The 19,256-nt window shown below is 36.3% G+C and overlaps 1 protein-coding gene across 3 annotated transcripts in view; it reads left to right on the top strand.

Annotated features, from left to right (window-relative positions):
- LOC131422336 (S-adenosyl-L-methionine-dependent tRNA 4-demethylwyosine synthase TYW1) overlaps nt 1–19,256 on the top strand; it is a 219,699-nt gene that overhangs the window by 157,347 nt on the left and 43,096 nt on the right. For all 3 annotated transcript variants that reach the window (XM_058569484.1, XM_058569483.1, XM_058569485.1), the window contains 2 exons: nt 9,367–9,477; nt 17,558–17,725. In XM_058569484.1, coding sequence (XP_058425467.1) covers nt 9,367–9,477; nt 17,558–17,725 — 279 coding nt within the window. The remainder of the gene's footprint in view (nt 1–9,366; nt 9,478–17,557; nt 17,726–19,256) is intronic.

Below are 19,256 nucleotides of genomic sequence, written 5' to 3'. Positions count from 1 at the left end.
ATTTCTTGTGGTATCTTTGTCTGATTTGGTTGAAGATAATGCTGGCCTCAGAGAAGGAGTTAAGAAGTGTTCCCTCTTCTGTTTATGAGAAGAGTTTGAGAATATTCTTCTTGAAATGTTTAGCAGAATTCACCAGTGAAGCCAGTTCCTGGACTTTTTTTTGTTGGGAGTTTTTTGATTACTGATTCAGTCTCTTTACTTGTTACAGGTTTGTTCAGATTTTCCGTTTGTTCATGAGTCATTTTTGGTAATTTGTGTGTTTCTGGGAATTTGTCCATTTGATTTAGGTTATCTAATTTATTGGCATACAATTGTTCATAGCATCCTCTTATCATCCTTTTTATTTCTGTGAGGTTGACAGTATTGTCTTGACTTTCATTTCTGATTTATTTATTTGCATCTTCTCCCTTTTGTTGTTGTTAGTTTAGCTAAAGGTTTCTCAAGTTTGTTGGTATTTTTATAAAACCAGCTTCTGGTTTCTTCTTCTCCATTGTTTCTCTATTCTCTATTTCTTTTTACCTCTGTTGCTATCTTTATTATTTCTTTCTTACTGTTAGCTTTTGTTTTAATTTACTCTTCTAGATACTTGAGGTGTAAAGTTAGGTTATTGATTTCAGATCTTTCTTCCTTTTTTTTTTTGTTGAGGAGGATTGGCCTTGAGCTAACATCTGTTGCCAATCTTCCTCTTTTTGCTTGAGGAAGATTGTCACTGACCTAACATCTGTGCCACTCTTCCTCTATTTTGTATATGGGACGCCGCCACAGCATGGCTTGACAAACAGTGTGTAGGTCTGCGCCTGAGATCCGAACCCACGATCCCTGGGCCGCCGATTGGAATGCATGTACTTAACCACTATGCCACCAGACCAGCCCTTTTCTTCCTTTTTTTTTCTTTGTGATGAAGATCAGCCCTGAGCTAACATCCATGCCAATCCTCCTCTTTTTGCTGAGGAAGACTGGCCCTGGGCTAACATCTGTGCCTATCTTCCTCCACTTTATATGGGATGCCGCCGCAGCATGGCCTGACAAGCGGTGTCTTGGTGCGCGCCCAGGATCCGAAACCAGGCGACCAGCAGTAGAGTGTGCACACTTAACCACTATGCTACAGGGCTGGCCCCTTTCTTCCTTTTTTAATGTGGTGTTTACAGCTATTAATTTCCCTCTGAGCACTGCTTTCTTTGTTTTCCATAAATTTTGGTATGTTGTGTTTTTGTTTTCATTTATCTCAAGGTATTTTCCCTTGTGATTTTTGTCTCTGGCCCATTGCTTGTTGTGTAGTGAAGAATTAACTTTACCTAAGAAGAGATTTGGCCTTTGCCCTTGGCTATGAGGAATTGATCTCTTGATTCTCAGAATGTCCTGTGTGATAGAAGGGTCTTTGTCTGGGACCTTTGGCCACTGGGCAGTCTGGTAATGTGATTTATGATGGAGGCTTTGTAGCATTATTAGTTTCATTTTTTTGTGTGTGTGTGTGTGAGGAAGACTGGCCCTGGGCTAACAGCTGTGCCTATCTTCCTCCACTTTATATGGGACACCGCCACAGCATGGCCTGACAATCGGTGCCTTGGTGCGTGCCCAAGATCCTAACCCGGGCTGCCAGCGTTGAAGCGAGCGCTCTTAACCGCTACGCCAAGGGGCCAGCCCCTAGTTTCATTTTTGATTCCATTATTAGTTCCAACCTCCAGAGTAACTGGTAACTAAAAGTATGACCCCAAACCTCCAGGAGGGTCTGGAAACCAAAATTCAACCATGTGGGCAGTATGTGTTGGGGCTCCAATAAAAACTCTGGACACCAAAGGCTTATGTGGAATTTTCTGGTTGGTAATACTCCTGATGAGAAATTGGCTGTCAATTCTATGAGGATTCCTTGTATGTGGCTGTTGTTTAGTGCGTATCTGTTTATAATTGTTATATCTTCTTAAAGAATTAACCATTTTATCAGTATATAAGGCTGTTTCTTGTCTCTTGTGACAATTTCTCAGAAGGTCTGTTTTGTCTGATATTAGCATAGCCACCACAGCTCTTTTTTGGTTACTATTTGCATGGAATATAGTTTTCCCATCTTTCACTTTTAACCTGTTTGTATCTTTGGATCTAAGGTGAGTCTCTTGTAGACATCATAGAATTGGTTAATTTTTTTTTAATCCATTCTCTCTGTCTTTTAATTGGTAAGTTTAATCAATTTACATTTAAAGTTATTAATAGGGAAAGACTTCTACTATTTTTCTGTTTGTTTTCTATGTGTCATATCTTTTTTGTTTCTCAGTTCCTGCAGTACTTCCTTCTTTTGTATTTGATTGATATAATGTACCTTTTTGATTCTCTCATCAATTTCTTTTTTTGTATATATTTTTTAGTTATTTTGTTAATGGTTATCATGGAGATTATGTCTAATGTCTTCAATTTATAACAGTCTTGTTTGAATTGATACCAGATTACACTTCAATAAGATACAAAAACTCTATTCCTATACAACTCTATCCCTCTCCTTTATGTTGCTAATTCCATGGATTACTTTTTAGAAATTTCATGCTCATTAACATAGATGTATAATTATTGTTTTATGTATATGTCTTTTAAATCACATAGGAAACAAAAAAAAGAGTTACAAACCAAAAATAGAATAATAGTGGCTTTTATATTTACTTATGTATTTACCTTTATTGGAAGTTCTTTATTTCTTCATATGATTTCAGGTTACTGTCTGTTGTCCTTTCTTATCATCCTGAAAGACTCCCTTTAGCATTTCTTCTAGGCTAGATCTGCTAACAATGAATTCCCTCAGCTTTTGTTTACTTGGAAATGACTTAGTTTTTCCTTTATTTTTGAAGGATAATTTTGCCAGGTATAGAATTCTTGGTTGACAGTTTTTTTCTCTCAGCGGTTTAAATATATCATCCCACTGCGTTCTGACTACTGTGGTTGGTGATGAGACATTGGCTCTTAGTCATATTGAGGATCCCTTGTACCTGACTAGTCACTTCGATCTTACTGCTTTCAAGAGTCTCTCTTTGTCTTTGTCTTTTGACAGTTTGATTAAATCAATGTGTCTCAGTATGTATCTTTTTCCTACTTGGAGTTTTTTGAGCTTCTTGGATGTGTAGATTCATGTTTTTCATCAAATTTTGGAAGTTTTTGGCTGTTTCTTTTTTCAAATATTCTTTTTGCCATTTTCTCTCTCTTCTTCTGAGACTTTCATAATGCATATGTTGGTACACTTCATGGTGTTCTATAGGTCTTTAAAAAGAAATATAAATAATAAACTTACAGCTTTTCTCTTACTTCTGTTCCTCAGAAGTAAGCACTATTAATAGCTTGATGTGTTTCCTTTTATGATTTTTTTTCCTGGTGGATCAGGTTTTCTTCACTGAGTCTTATAACATTGTCTTTGCCCTCTTTCCTTAATCTACATTTTCAGTTCTTTGTTAAGGTTTAAATTTGTTGGTTACTTAGTTAATTTATTTTGGGTGAAATTGTATAACAGTTTTCCTGCTCATCTTCTTTGAATATAAAGAATGCTTCATTTGGCTGCATCATCTTTGAGTTATATCTTTCAATTTATTTTCTTGTTCTTTGCTTATTTGACCTATCAGATTGACATATTTCATTTTTTCTTCCATAAACAGTATAAAACTTAGTCAAAGTCATTTCAAGAATAAGTATGATGTCTAAGGACTTTGATAGATTGCCCAATTTCTAGTAGAGGCATTAAATGTTTTTTGTTTTTAGAAACAATAGTCATCAGTGACGGATTGTTTTAATTTTAAGTTGTTTTTTGCTTTAATTAGTTCAGATTTAATTTTTTAACAAACATATGGTTTGGTCAATATTCAATTTAGTTTTTATAGATTGAGGAGACAGTGCAAAAGGCAGGAGTGGTGGAGTCTTACTGCTGGTTTCCTGGCTTCTCTCCTCTTTTGAAATTACTATTGTTGCTAATTTCTTTTCTGACTCTGGTTTTGTTTATTTACTAGAATAGAATGTAAATTATCCAGCAGTCAGCACTTTGCTTTGTTCAGTGCTGTATCTCCAGCACCTAGAAGTATGCCTGGCATATAGAGGAACCCAGTGACTGTTAGTTGAGTTGATGCCTATGTGAGCAAATGAATCTGTGGAGCTGCTGATGGTGGTGGTGATGATGGTAGCTGAAATTTGTTCATACTTTTCTACGTGCCAGGCTGTGTCCTAAGTCCTTTATTTGTTTTAGTTCTTTTAATTTTACAACAATACTATAAGCTATAGATACTATTACACTCTCTATTTTACAGAGGCATAAAGAGCATGTCTAAACTCACACAGTTGATTCCAGAGCCCAGTAGATTAATTCCTACTCTGGACTCTTTTCCTCATCTTATGCTTTTTCCTCTTTTCTCCCATCCTTCCTAACTACTCAGGCCTTCTCTACTTTGCACTTAATCCTTTTCTCCCTCAGTTCCCTTTGATAAGTATTTAACATTTACCTTTGGAGGTTTTTGTTTTGTTTGTTTTTTTGGCAGGGGAAGATTCTCCCTAAGCTAATATCTGTTGCCAATCTTCCTCCTTTTTTCTTCCTCTCCCTCAAAACCCAGTACCTAGTTGTGTATAGTTGTAAGGTCTTCTGGTTCTTCTATGTGATCCACTGCCACAGCATGGCTACTGACAGATGAGTGGTGTGGTTCTGCGCCCGGGAACCAAACGCGGGCCACCCAAGTGGAGCTCACCAAACTTTAACTGCTAGGGCAGCAGGGCTGGCTCTTACCTTTGGAGTTTTGATCTCAATTTTCACTCCATGTATTTTCAGTTCATGTAGTGCTTCCATCTAAGAAACAAACATAAATTAAAACTTGAATTTAAAATTTGTCACAAAGATCTGGTCTAAATTTTAGAGGTGAACATCTAGGTCTTTTGCCACCCATCCCAGCTGTACATTCGGTGTAATGTTACTTTCAGATATCTCCCCTCCTCCTCTATATTATTGTATTTGTGCCCACTACTGGGGGAAAAAATCCTAGACTCTCAAACAGAAAATACATGAAATTATAACATGCCAGCTTCTTGACATTTTTTACAAATCACATTGTGACATTTTACAAATCACATTGTAGCCTGAATAGCAAGCAGTGAAACTGTTTGCCTGAATTAAATACCTTCGTCCTCATTTTTATATTCCATAGCATTGTACCATCCCTGTCCCTGTCGGATAATATGCCACAATCAGAAAATTGTGCAGTAATAACCAATCTAGAACCCATGCAAATTAAAGTAACTAAATCCCCACACTTAAAAAGATAGGTTTTATTCAAATTAAATTAATATAATCCAGTTGGTACTCCAATTTTTTTTCTTTTTTAATGGAGAAAACGATAAAATAACAGTGTTAAGTATTTCCTGTAGAAAGGAAATTCCAGTTTTCGCCTTTCAAGCAACGTCTGCACCTATTTTTTGTTTTAATCTAATCTGACTGGAGTCTAATACCCTTTTCTTCTTCTATAGATTTTAGGAAGTACTTTAATTCATTTTAACAGACTTTAAATAAAGTCTCTGAAACCATTCCATTGAGGAAGCTCCTCACAGACACAGAATGTGAAGTTGATAATTTGAAATCAAATCAAATCAAATCTAATAACATTCCTTTTTCAGTAACCCCATAGTGCTTCTCTTTGTCTTTGGCAATCTGAATATAAGTATGCTATAGATAAAAAGGTAAATGTACTGAAATTAGTTATTTATATTGATCAAAAGATAGGAAGAAAGTAAAAGGAAAGCCATAAAGTGGATGAAAATGTTTCCACTACATTTATAACAGAGCTCTTATAGCCAGAATATATAAAGAATTTGAAAAAAAAAATAAGTAAGAAAAAGACAGATATCCCAATACAGAAATATTCAAAACACTTGAACAAGTATTTTACAAAAGTGGGGATCCAAATGGCCAGAAACGTACTCAACTTCACTAGTAATCAGACAAATAGAAAATAAAACAATGCAAGAGTGGTTAAAATTTAAAAGACTTACAACATCAAGTGTTATTGAAGAAGAGAAACATCTGGAACTCTGACACCCTGCAGGTGGAAGTATGGTAAAATGACTTTGGAAACCATTTTGGCAGTATCTGCTAAAATTGAATGTATACACGTCCTGTGACCCAGTATTTCCACTCTTAGCTACATCCAAGAAAAATGTGTGCTCTTGCACATTGGGAGTCAAGTACAACACTCATAGAACAATTTTGTAAGACACTCAAACTGGGAAAAAACAAACAACTTTCACTAGTAGTATATTCATATAATGGAGTACTAAATGACAATGAAAATGCATCTACAGCTTACATAGAATAGCATGGATAATCTCACAAACATGTAATTCAGTGAAAGAAGCCAGACATAGAAGAATATATATCATAATGGAATACAATTTCCTAAAACAGGCAAAATTAAACTCAAGTGTTATGAGAGAGAAAAGCATTGTTTCGTAATAGCTAAAAGGTGTAAATAATCCAAATATCTATCGGTGGAGGAATGGTTGAATAAATTGTTGTATATTCACGTGATGGAATACTAGATAACAAAGAAAATGACCAAATCTGAACATGCAGCAACATGGATGAATTTTATAAACACAATGTTGAATGACAGAAGCAAGACACAAAAGAATATATGGCTCCATTCATATAAATTTCAAGCATAAGCTAAAATCTAAACTATAATGATCAAGTCAGGATATTAGATATCTTTGGGGCAAAGGGAGTGGATGGTGACTGGGTGGTAGGTATTTTCTTTATGTTAATTCCTTTAGCTATACATACATGTTTTATTTCCCAGTTTTAAAAGGTTTAGAAAATGAAGAGAGAGCCTTCCCTGGATTCATACTGCTTGGGTTCACATTTAGGCTTTGCTGCTTTCCAGCTGTGTAACTTTGGGAAATTTATTTAACAGCTCTAGGCCTCAATTTCATATCTGTAATGTGAAGATAATGATCAAATCTATTTTGTAAGATTTATTGTAAAGATCAGACAAATATTGGAATCTTTGCTAAGATATTAAGCACTTAACAGCTGGCACATAATAAGTGCTGACGAATTGCTGACTCCTGCTATTTTTGTTATTGTTGTTATCATTGCCAGTTTATTTGTTCAGAGGAATTTTCAACTCCCATTGTAATTAGATTATACTTATAAATCCATAATGGCTTTTCATGTAGGTGAATTTTTGTTATAGTCTCTCAGAAGAGTTTATTTTATTCCCTGTCCATGTTATTTCATAAATTAATGATTAGGTATGCTATAGATGTATTTTACAATTGTAAGTAGAATTTTCTTTGCCTTGTGTTTCATAATTGTGCATGTAGTATATATGTAGCATATATATGGCAAATAGTAGCAAATACTTGGTACGACCTACTCCTGCCAGGCTTGGTTCTTGGTGCTACATGGATTAGCACTTTTAATCCTGTATATAACCCCCGTTTTACACAGGTAGAAACTGAGAACAGAGAGTTAAAGATGGCGAGTATGTGGTCTGGGATTCAATCTGGCCCGGAGTCCACATTTACCCCACTACTCTATGCCAGGAAAGCTGTTCATTTTTATGTTTTTCTTTGGTAACTGGCAACTTCTCCTTAATCTAATTTTTAGTTTATTTTCTTAGGTTTCCAAGAAGCCAGTTACATCATTTGCAAGTAATTACTTTTTGTATACTGTCCAATAGTTCTTGTTCATGCCTTATTGCCTTGATTTTAGCTTTCAGAGAAGTGTTTATAAAAATAATAGAGTGGACATTATTCTGTCAGTCTGACTAAATGAGAATGCCTCTATTTTTTACACCACTAAGAATGACATTGACTATTGACTGAAGGGTGTTTTCTTTATATTAAGGATGTGTTTTTCAATTTTTAAGTTTACCAAATGGTTTTTGATTTGTTTATTCTGTTTTGTTTTAAAATCAGGGATGGCTTTTAAACTATCGGATGTCTTTGTGTATCTATGAAGATGATCACATGGGTTTTCTATGTTGAACTATTAATGTGATGAATTGTGTTAATATATAGCATAATATTGAATTATCTTTGCATTCCTAGAATTTCTAACATAGTGCTGAACTTTATTTGCTAAAATTTCTATAAGATTTCTGCATATATAAGTGCAAGTGAGATTGGTCTGCAGTTCTCTACCATTTTTGTTGTTTTGGCATTGGGTGGATTCTAGCTATGTAAAGGGAATCTGGAAGATTTCTGTCTTTTCATGTGTTGTATATTGCATTTTAAAAGTAAGTTTTGAATATATTTTCTGGTATGGCCACCCAATACTGTTTGTTACAGAATATCTTGGTTTTCTTCATTGAAGATCTTAAGTGTTCTTTTTTACTATTATGGAAATCTTCAAACATAGAAGTAGAGAGATTGGTTTCATTGTCTTCATCTCTCACCTCACTTCATTTTTCTGAGTGTTTTGAGCCTTGCTACTTAAAGCATTGTTTGGGGTTTAGCAGCATGGATATTAATTACCTGGGAACTTGCTACGGATGGATGTAATCATGTACACATAACCGCATGCATCAGTCACCTTCGCCCAATGCATTTGGTTATAGGCAAGTCACAAGTCCTGCTCCCACTCTTGGTTTAGATTTTAAGCTATCATTAATAATGTTGTTCTGAGATGTTTAAATAAGTCTTTGAGCCTTTAAAAATTTGTCTTGGACTATATCTAATAGTATTTGTTGTTATTGCAAGTGGAATATTTATCTCATTTACATTTCTAGATGGTTATTGCTAGAAATAAAGAGGCTGTTTGGTCTGTTTTAAAAAAAAAAATTTGTCTTGGGTCCTGGAAGGGAGCTAAAAAGTCTCAAAGGGTATTATCAGAAAACAAGTACCTCTTTTTGTTATATAGTAAACAAATGGCAACACTGGCAGTTCATAAGTGTGCCTTTTCTGCCAGTGGGATCATTAAATAATGAGAAAGCAGGAAAGAGGACAAGAGTAATTAGAAATTCTTGTCATAAACAACTTGAGTGATTGGTACCTGAAAGCCTGGAGGTTATTTGAATTAATTTTCCACAGTCTAAAACTATCTGGTCAATTTACTATTCCTTACTAATAAATCTAATTCACTGTGTATTTGTCAAGAAACTTTTGGGTGCCTAATACAGTGTTAGATATTTTGAGTGAGAGGAAAGCAATATGCCAATATCTATGCCTTTATAAGGCTTACGGGAATCTTATTACATTATTTACATTTTTTTCATCTTTCTACAAAATATAACTTCTATTTATAGAAGCTCATGCTGGATTTCACCTTACTTGGGTTCTGTATGGGTTGAAGAAAGTGGAAAATCTTCCTAGGTGTGACTTCCTCCAAGAAAAAAACAGTTATCTTTTCCTTTGTTTTAGCAACAGCGGACTGTCTACAGACTGACTCTAGTGAAAGCATGGAATGTGGATGAACTCCAGGCCTATGCTGAGCTGGTGTCCCTGGGGAGTCCTGACTTCATCGAAGTAAAGGTAAGCCCCTGCTGGCCAATGCCATGCACATTTCCCATGATGCTCTATTGGCCGTGGTGGAGTTAAAATCTTTTCAAACTCTACAGGTCTCATGTGTTTTATTTATTCATTCAGAAATATTAGTCAAGAACCTGGCACTGTTCTAGGAATTGGAGATAATAGTAATAAAGACTAAGCTTTTGCTCTCATAAAGCTTATATTTTAGTAAGAGGTAGACAACACTAAAGGAATAATTAAAAATGACATAGTAACGTTAATATACTGAGAAATAAAATAGTATTATAGTGAGTAATTGGTTGGCTTTTTAATAAGATTTTATTATGGAAAACTTTAAACATATACAGAAGTAGAGAGACTGGTCTAATGAACTCCCATCTGTCCATCACCCAGCTTCAAAAATTATCAACTCATGTTTGAACTATATTCCTACCCATTTTCTCTGCCCTTACCCTGTGATTTTGAAGCAAACCCCTACATTATATCATTCATCCATAACTGTATATATCTCTAAAAGATATGTACTCATTTTAAATACTTATTCGGAATACTATTCTCACAACTAAACAATTTTAACAGTAATCTCTTAAGTATTGGAACATATAAGGTTTCAAACTTGACCAGTGATTTCAACAGTATTTTTGAATCTGGATCCAAATAAAGGCCATTCATTGTAATTGGATTATTTCTCTCTCAGATTTCTCTTAATCTATTAGTTCCTCTACCATGTGTTTTTCCCCCCTTGTAATTTATTTTGTTGAAGAAAATGGATCGTTTACCCTGGCTAGTTCCCCATATTTATATTTTAGATTTTGCTGATTGCATGTTCCTCTGCCCCCTATGTTTCCTGTGGATTGATAGTTAGATCAAGGGAAGATTGATCAGATTTGTGTGTGTGTGTGTTTGCATTTCAAGATTATTTCATTGGCGGTATTGTATACTTCCAGCAGGAGGCAGGTAATGTCTGGTCATCTGTGTCATATTTTTGCCAGTGTTTTTTTAAGATGGATTTTTGTAAGTGGCTTGATGTGTCAAAGGGTAAATGCATATATTGTTTTGCTAGGTATTGTGGTTGGCTGTTTTAGATTTCATAAGCAGGAAGGCTTTTCTGAGGAAATCCCGTTTTTAAATAGTAAGAAGCAACACAATATGCAGAGGCTTGGAGTCAGAGCATTCTGGGCAGATGGCACAGCTAGTGTACAGAGGTCCTGCGTGATCTCAGTGGGGCAGTTGGAGTTGGCAGTGGCAGAAGATGAATCAGAGAGCTGGGGTGGGGCCAGATTTTGTTAGGCCTTTCAAGCAAGGATAAGAGAATTGGATTTTATATTAAGTTTAATGATAAGCTTTTTAAATACTAGGTGTACTAGGAAAGGGTTTTAAGCTGGAGAGGATGTGATCTGATTTATGATTTTGAAAGATTACCCTGCTGCTGTCATGGATGGATTATAGAGGACAGTAGTAGAAGTAGAATGACCAGTTACAAAGCTATTGCTTAATCCAAGCAAGAGATGTGATGGTTTTCAGGAAGGTCATTGGTAATATTGTTGGAGAGGAGTGGATGCAGTTGGGATAAATTTTGAAAGGAGAACCAACAGAACTTATTGCTAGATGACATGTAGGGAGTGAAAGAACAAAAGGAATCAAGAAGAGCACCTGGTTTTTAACTTAAGCAATTGTGTGGATGTGGAACAGTTTACTGAAATGGAAAAGACCGGTGGGGGAGGGAGGCAACTTTGGGGAGTAATTTCATGAGTTCTATGTTGGTCTTACTAAATTTGAGGTATCTTGTAAATATCCAAGTATAGGTTCAAATTGGCCATAGGTTATATAAGTCTGGAGGTCTTGGAATAAGACAAGGCTGGCAATAATGATTTGGAAGTCACCAGCATGAGATGGTAGTTAAAGCTATGGAGTGTTAAGAGGCAAATGGCTTTGTTGGACAACTAAGAATCCACAAAATAAGAGAAAGTGACTGGAAAATTCACCCAGTGTCCAAAAGCTCCACTCTTCAGTTGATATTTATGAGGCTGAATGTACTCTATGTCCTATCAGAGGCTATTTCAGAATTCTACAGCTGTCTTTTAGTAAATTCAGCTTTCTGTACTACTGTACTCTGGAGGAGTGGGGAGGTGGGAACAGATGAAATGTTGCTGTCTGAATTGTGGCATTTTATCTCTAGTCAGGCCGAAGACACTCTTTTCTTTTGAAATTGCTCTTAATTTCAAAAGGCTACCCTTGACAAGAACTCTAATGATGCAAAGATACAAACTACATCTGAAAAATATGTGTTGGTTTAAGAAAACCTTGCCAACACCAGGGATTAGTGGTGTTTCAATTTATGATTTAGCTATTAAAGAATGCTGCCTCAAATTATGTTGCAGTAAAACCTCTATTATAAAGCAACTTGGCTGGATCACGTCACCTTTTTCCATTTTCCTTCTTTCTTTCCTTTCTTTCTTCTTTCTTTCTTTGCAGTCATGTTTTCTGTAATGAATGAGATATTTTATAATCTGAAAAGAATCAACCAATACTATTTTTTAAAGAAAGATGGCTACTTTGTAAATAGTGTAATTCTCTGATGGGTATTTTTTAGTTGGGTAAACTATTAAAATAACTAGGAAATAGATAAAGCCTTCTGTCTGTAGCTGAGATGTTGTAACAACATAGTTTCTTTCACACAGTATTTTCATTTACTATTTTATCACTGCATTCAACAAATATTTTTGTGCTCTCTTCATTTGCCAGGCAGCATCAAAGCACCAGAGATACAAAATTTGATATGGAGATGCTATTTGGGAAATGAATGTCTTATTGAACAAGGCAAAGTCTACAAAAGTAAAATGAGCTACTTTGAGAGGGTAGCTTGTAATCTAATCACAATTTAAAATGTCTTATTTAAATGATAAAATATAATGTGATAGATAACAGTTTGTGTTGTGTGGGGGAAGGCATGGTGATGATGAACTTGTCTCTAGAAGACCTGCAATATCAAGTAGCTGGGCCACTGGGGACTGAATCATGTGCTTTGTTAAATTCAGCTCTCATTTGTCCAGCAAGTTAATGGAGTATCTTCCTTTTAAACTGAAGTAGGAAAAGGGATGTTTACAGAATATAGTGTACTATTAAGAAACAAGTTATAAAATAATATTTTGTTATTTGATACATTTTTGACTGTATGTTTACATATATTTATATAAGAAAAGTATGGAAAGGTATATATCAGATTGTTAACGGTGTTCTTTTTGGGAGATACGGAAGGAAAGACTTATTAATTTTACTTTTCATATTTCTGTGTTGTGTGAATTATTACAATGAGCATACATTACTTCTGTGATTCATATGATTGAAATGAAATCAGTAAATGGAGAAGGCATGCTTTCCTGTTCAGTAGGGTTAAACTATTTAATGTCTGAAAAGGGAACTTTTTGTTGTTGTCGTGTTATTAATTGAAGTTAAAATTTTCTAAAATATGGAGGCCAGCTTGGTGGCGCAAGTGGTTAAGTGCATGCACTCCACTTCGGTGGCCCGGGGTTCGTGGTTTCGGATCCCGGGCATACACTGATGCACTCCTTGTCACGCCATGCTGTGGCAGCTTCCCATATAAAGTAGAGGAAGATGGGCATGGATGTTAGCTCAGGGCCAGTCTTCCTTGGCACAAAAGAGGAGGATTGGCATCGGATGTTAGCTCAGGGCTGATCTTCCTCACAAAAAAAAAAAAAGAAAGAAAGAAAAAAAATTTTCTAAAATAGAGGAGTTTTAAAAATTATAATAAACCCTCTCCAAAAAACATTTGATGGGAGCTAGCAATGTGGTAGGCTGAGATAACCTCAAACTCCTCCAAAAACAAACACTTAGAAGTAAACATGTTATGGTAAACATTCTTTTGAGATCATAGGCCATCTGTCAGGTCTATAAGGGAACTCTTTAGGGGCTAGAAGAAGAGAGATCAGCCTGGTGGTACTCCACAGCTCCGGTAGAGACAGGACTTGGGTTTAAAGGACAGAAGACTAGGCCTTTTCACGTTCAGTGAAAGGACGAAATTTACCCACTGACACAGAATGGCACTTGGAGGCCTGTCCCTTAGCTATGCTCTTGGTAAAAAGAAAAAGTCTCCCAGGGCTTAACCCTCAAAAGAGGTTGGCGTTAAAATTTAATAGTACCTCAAGGTCACATAAATGCCCTGAAGATGAGAAATTGGTAATACGAGTTGACCCTAGGCTAGTGATATGCCTGGGGCTCTCTGCAGAAGCAAACACAATACTGTTCATATCCTTTGTCTATATTTCCCGGACGTGTGTGTATGTAGAGGGTGCAGAGGTCTCATAATCTGCACACACTGGAATCTCATATGAGGAAGGGGGAGAGCACAGCTTTGATACAGTCCTCAAATGTACTGATGTGGTCTAGGACAGGTTACTTCTCCTCCTTGAGCCTAAATTTCCTCAATATTAAAATTAGAATAATATCAATTTAATAGCTTTGTTTTGAGAATTCGATGGGGTAACATAGGCCTGGATTCAGTAAATGTTTAGATCACTTTCCATTAAGTACATTTATTTAAAGTGAATCAATAGAAGCTATTTCTTTATTGATTTCTTCTTTTCTTTCATTGCTAGTCTTGTAAAATATTTTTTTCTGTTATATTCCCTATAAATTAACATATATTTTAGCTCCATTAGGCTTAAACAGGCCTTTATTTGCTAGCCTGAAAATCTTAACTATGATTATTTGCTTACATGTTTGTGAAAATGTTTCATGTTACAAACATCTGTCTTACTAAAAAGTTTTCATAACACAATCCATTTGTAAATGAAATGCTGTCTTTGTGTTCTCTGCCTGGCGTTGCACCTTGAAAATAGTAAGTGCTCAGTAATTATTTGTTGTCAAATGATTTAACACTCTCTTACTGTTAGCACTGTAATTGCCTACAGAGCTCAGTCCTTGCAGAATGCATCTTGCACAACAGATGTCTTAGCATAGCCTCGCTCTCTTTCTCCACACAAAGGTAAGGAACATTACTAGTTGTTCATGTATGTAGTGGTACCTAACCAGTGTTTATCAGTTGGTTCATAATCATTAAAGAGTAGAAAAGTCCTGAATAATATGAATGATGTTTTATATTAGATCAGAAAAGAGTTCTGGAGTTTAATGTCATAGAAGAATATGTGACTTGATCCTTAGAGCATTTAGCATAGATTGGTTGGGGGTATAGAGAAGAACAAAGTACAGCCATTGCCCTCTAAGAGCTCCGAATTGAGGCACATCATTATACGAGTTATGTGGTAAGAGATATGCACAGGAGATGGTGAGATTGGGGTCAGATGGGGTAGGGCTTCCTGAATGGAGATTAAAGAGATGGTGGAGAATGTAGCCAGGTAAAGACTGGATGCTGATGGTGCAGTTCAGTAAGGCCTTATGTGCCATGCTGAGAAGCTTGGGCTGTTTTTGGCGGGGGAGCTATTGAGGCATTTTTAGGATAAAGGAGTGACATATTTTGGGTATATTGCTGCAAAAAGTCATAAGACAGCATTTCTTTTCTCATTAAACTATAGGGGACAAAAATAACATCAGAAGTCTTTTGATACCCAGTCAGTTTAATTAGAATGTCAAATAGTCAAACTGCCAAAATCCTGCTCTTCCCACAGATCTTGAATCCACAGGTAAACTTTCCAAGCAGCCAGTAAAAAAGACCTTATGGCCTCTGTCTCCTAGAGCAGAGTGATCCATCCGAAGTCACCAGTGTAATGATATAGGTTATGCTTTTCACTACAAACCTGGAGATTCATAAGTGCTCCTGTTCTTCAGGAACTTTCTTTGGGTCTGCTTATCACTCCTCAGCCTGTAGATTCTGGAGTGAATGCCTTTTGCTTACCACATTGTACCCATCTGTTTTCTTGAGGTCATTCTTTTTTCAAGATTGTGAGGGCAGAACATGCTGCTGGTGATAAATGGGGAGTGGCGGTAGGGGTAGTGGTGGGATGAGAAGGTGGCAGACAGCTGCAATAGAAGGGGAAATGAAGCGTTTTTAAACAGTTTAGCGTCAAGTATGATCAAGAATAAAGTCAGGTCAAGTCATCAGTAGACTAGATGGTAGCATGAAGTGAAGTAGCCAAAGCAGAAAGGAGAAGACCAGAGAATGGAGCATTAGGAGCCACACTGAGTGAAGGTTCAGGGGTTCCTAAAGGTGACTCGACATGCTAATTCACCGAGACCACTTTCTGCCCATAGCATTTCTGTCATAGTGAAGGCTCAGGTCCTGGTTGGCTCAGGAAGTTACCCGTACTGCCTACCTCAGAGGATTTTGTCTGGCTAAAATGAGAACTTTTATGTGAAAATGCTTTGTTAACTATAAGCATCATGTGAACGTATGGAAAAGTATTATGCGAAGGTATAATAATGATTGCATTCATTCTTTCATTTCTGAATCAAATCTCTCCTTAACATTTCATGATTTATTATTGCTGAATAAGAAATATTAAAATACTTTTCAAGCCATTGTCATGAATGTAAGATCTTATCTAAAACCTCTGCTTCAATGAACTAATTTTTTAATATTAAAAATAAGTTCCTTTGAATTAGCTACCGTACACATGGTTATTCATGTAATTCACACATCACAAACAGTATTTAAATTGAAGTAAAGTTTATTTTTATAACTAATTTGACCTATCAATAAATCATTTTCATGTTTTTATACATTTGGGTAAGTTTAGCACAATTTTTCAGCCCTGCTTTCTTGAAGATTTTTTAAAACTACTGTATTATTTGCTATTTTTATTCACCTGAAACTCCAACTCAGTTTAGTGAATTCTGTAAATCATTGAGCTGATAGAGAAGATTCTCGTGTTTATTATGGGTCGCCTGAGTTTATGTTCAGCAAAGGTCATCTCAGTTTCGTGTACCAGTAATCTTTTTGAACAGCCATCTGGAGTAGAGCATTTTGCAGAACTCCTCTGAGTTTTCAGCCAACTCCCAGCTCTGCCATCTGTAGGATCAGGGTCACTCACTCTGCAGTGCTCATTTGTGGGTTTTTCATTTGATGTCATTCTACCCCTCGTGTGTGTGTGTGTGTGTCCGTGTGTCTGTGTCCATTGTGTTAAGAGGGATTGTGTATGTGTTTTTTATTGTTGTTTTATTTTAGTTATTCCCTTAGTAGCGGCGTATCTAGAATATTCAAACTGTTTGTCAAGAAAGTTTGATTCTGGGGTCTTTAAAGGGCCTAAAAAGTTAAAATATCTCTTATTATTAGAAAATTAGTTATTAATCATTTATCATTATGTAACTTACCAAATAGAGAACTTAGTTACAAAACTTTTGGGTCTTATGTGCCTGGGCTGTCAGGTAGAGTTCAAAAGAGTTAGAAGCCAACTTATCTTACTGCATTGTACTGAATAGGGATGTCTTTAGAGGTAAGGTACATGTATATACAGGGAGGTATGTGTAAAGATAAGTATGTATACCCACAATTGTATTTCCTTTTTGGCACGATTATGTGTTTATATGTACCGTATACAAAATGCATTGCAAAATACTCTCCTTAAAGAATAAATCAAAGGGTTCTCTATCTGGCCTTTTTCAGAAAAGTTACCAACCTCAAATCTAAACTATACTGAAAAATGGGAGGACATCTTATTTTCCCAGTGAATAAATTGTTCAGTGAATTTTTATAGGTATCAACTATCCCTCCATTATTGTACTAGGGGGTTATAATCCCTTGAGAATTCATCTATTATAGTGCACAAATGAATCTGAATGAAAAGATATATTATTGGTTCAAAAATATTATTGTGATTAGACAGCATAGAATGTGACATAGCACAAAGCACAGGTGCCCAGGCACCAGCGTTGTCATAGAGTGGAAGGAGCATCAGCCTCGGATCTCCAGTGCTGTCTTTGTCACTACCTACTTGTATGAGTTCCAAGGCAGATTTTATCATCTTTGTATCACTTTCTTCACTTTAAAATACAGATCGGATTGGATTGGATTGGGTGACCTCTAGAACCCTTACCAGCTCTGAAACTCTTACTCTATGACGTTTAAGTGGGTCTGTAATCATCTCTAACTGTTGTAATGTTTCCACAGGGTGTTACCTACTGTGGAGAGAGTTCGGCAAGCAGTCTTACCATGGCCAATGTGCCCTGGCATGAGGAAGTGGTACGCTTTGTCCATGAGTTGGTGGATTTGATCCCCGGCTATGAAATTGCTTGTGAACATGAACACTCCAATTGCCTCCTGATAGCTCACAAAAAGGTAAGAATAACTCAGATATGCACTCTCTATCACTCTTATCCTTATTGCTCTTTTCTCTTTATTTTCCCCTCACCTTATTATAGTGAATATCTGCTTGTTTGCTACCTTTCCTAAAACAAACATTAAGAAAGTCCTAAATTCTGCCTGTTGGGCTCATAAACTCTCTTTTCTGTGTGAAATTGCTTTGTTTTTAGCCCTCACCTAGGCACTGGAAGTACTTTCTGGTTTGTAATTGATGCATGCCAAAAAAGAAAAGCAAGACACCCTTGTAATAACCTCTAGTCCTTTCCCAGAATGACAAGGGAAAGCTAAAATAGTAAACAGCCCCCATATGAGTGTTTCTTTCAGAAGAAATATTGAGGTATTTATCAAATTTTAGATCGCTTTGAATCTTGGCCTCTGGAGAAATTTTTCTGGGATTCTAGTTTCCATTTTTCCCCTTTAGTGCATTTATTAGACAGAATAGGTACCCGAATCTAGTGTAAATAATGCCTAACAAGGGAAAAAGTCAGTTCTTGATAGAGGTAGGTCATTAAAATGAGAAGGAAAAAACTCTAATCAGAAGACTAGTGTTAGAGTAGCTATGATAATGGTATGTTCTTACTGAAATATTTACATAGAAATAACGCAGCATCTGGGGTTTCATTCAAAATGATACGAGGTGAGAAGTACATGGGTGTGTGGATGGGTTGAGGGTTGTTGAGGCTAGATGATGGATACATAGAGGTTCATTATACTATTCTGCCTAGTTCTCTGTCCAAATTCTGCATTAAAAAATATTTTTCACAAAAAGCGGACATGGATGAACCTTGAAAACAGTGTCCTAGGTGAAAAGAAGCTAGACGAAAGGCCACATATTATATGATTCCATTTATGTGAAATGTCCAGAAGAGGTAAATCCATAGAGACAGAAAGTAGATTGCTGCTTGCCAGGGGCTGGGGGAAGAGCAAACTGGGAAGTGACTGCTAATAGGTATGGGATTTCTTTTTGGGGTGATGAAAATGTTCTGGAATTATATAGTGGTGTTAGTTGCACAACTTTGTGACTATACAACAAACCACTGAATTGTGCACTTTAGAAGGCTGAATTTTGTGGTATGTGAGTTATATCACAAAAGACAGATTAATACCAAAAAGGTGATAAAGGTCAAGGATGGACTACCTCTTCTTATATAAATGGTTTCTTTTTTTTTGGTGAGGAAGATTGACCCTGAGCTAACATCTGTGCCAGTCTTCCTCCACTTTATGTTTGGGACGCCACCACAGCATGGCTTCATGAGCAGTGCGTAGGTCCGCACCCAGGATCTGGATCCAAACCCGAGAACCCTGGGCCACCAAAGCAGAGTGCACGAACTTAACCACTGCACCACTGGGCCGGCCCCTATAGATGCTTTTTATGCAGATAAAGTGAGGCTTACTTTGAACATGAAAGGCTCAATTTTTCCTCCCCAAATACCTAAGTGGCTTCCTGAACCAGCTTCTTGGGTTAATGACATTTAATAATATGAGAATCATTCAGTTAAAATTTCAC

Source organism: Diceros bicornis, chromosome 26 (genome assembly GCF_020826845.1).
Source record: "Diceros bicornis minor isolate mBicDic1 chromosome 26, mDicBic1.mat.cur, whole genome shotgun sequence".
Taxonomy (NCBI): Eukaryota; Metazoa; Chordata; class Mammalia; order Perissodactyla; family Rhinocerotidae; genus Diceros; species Diceros bicornis.
The sequence above is the reverse complement of the archived record's forward strand: the minus strand, read 5'-3'. Positions and strand labels throughout refer to the sequence as shown.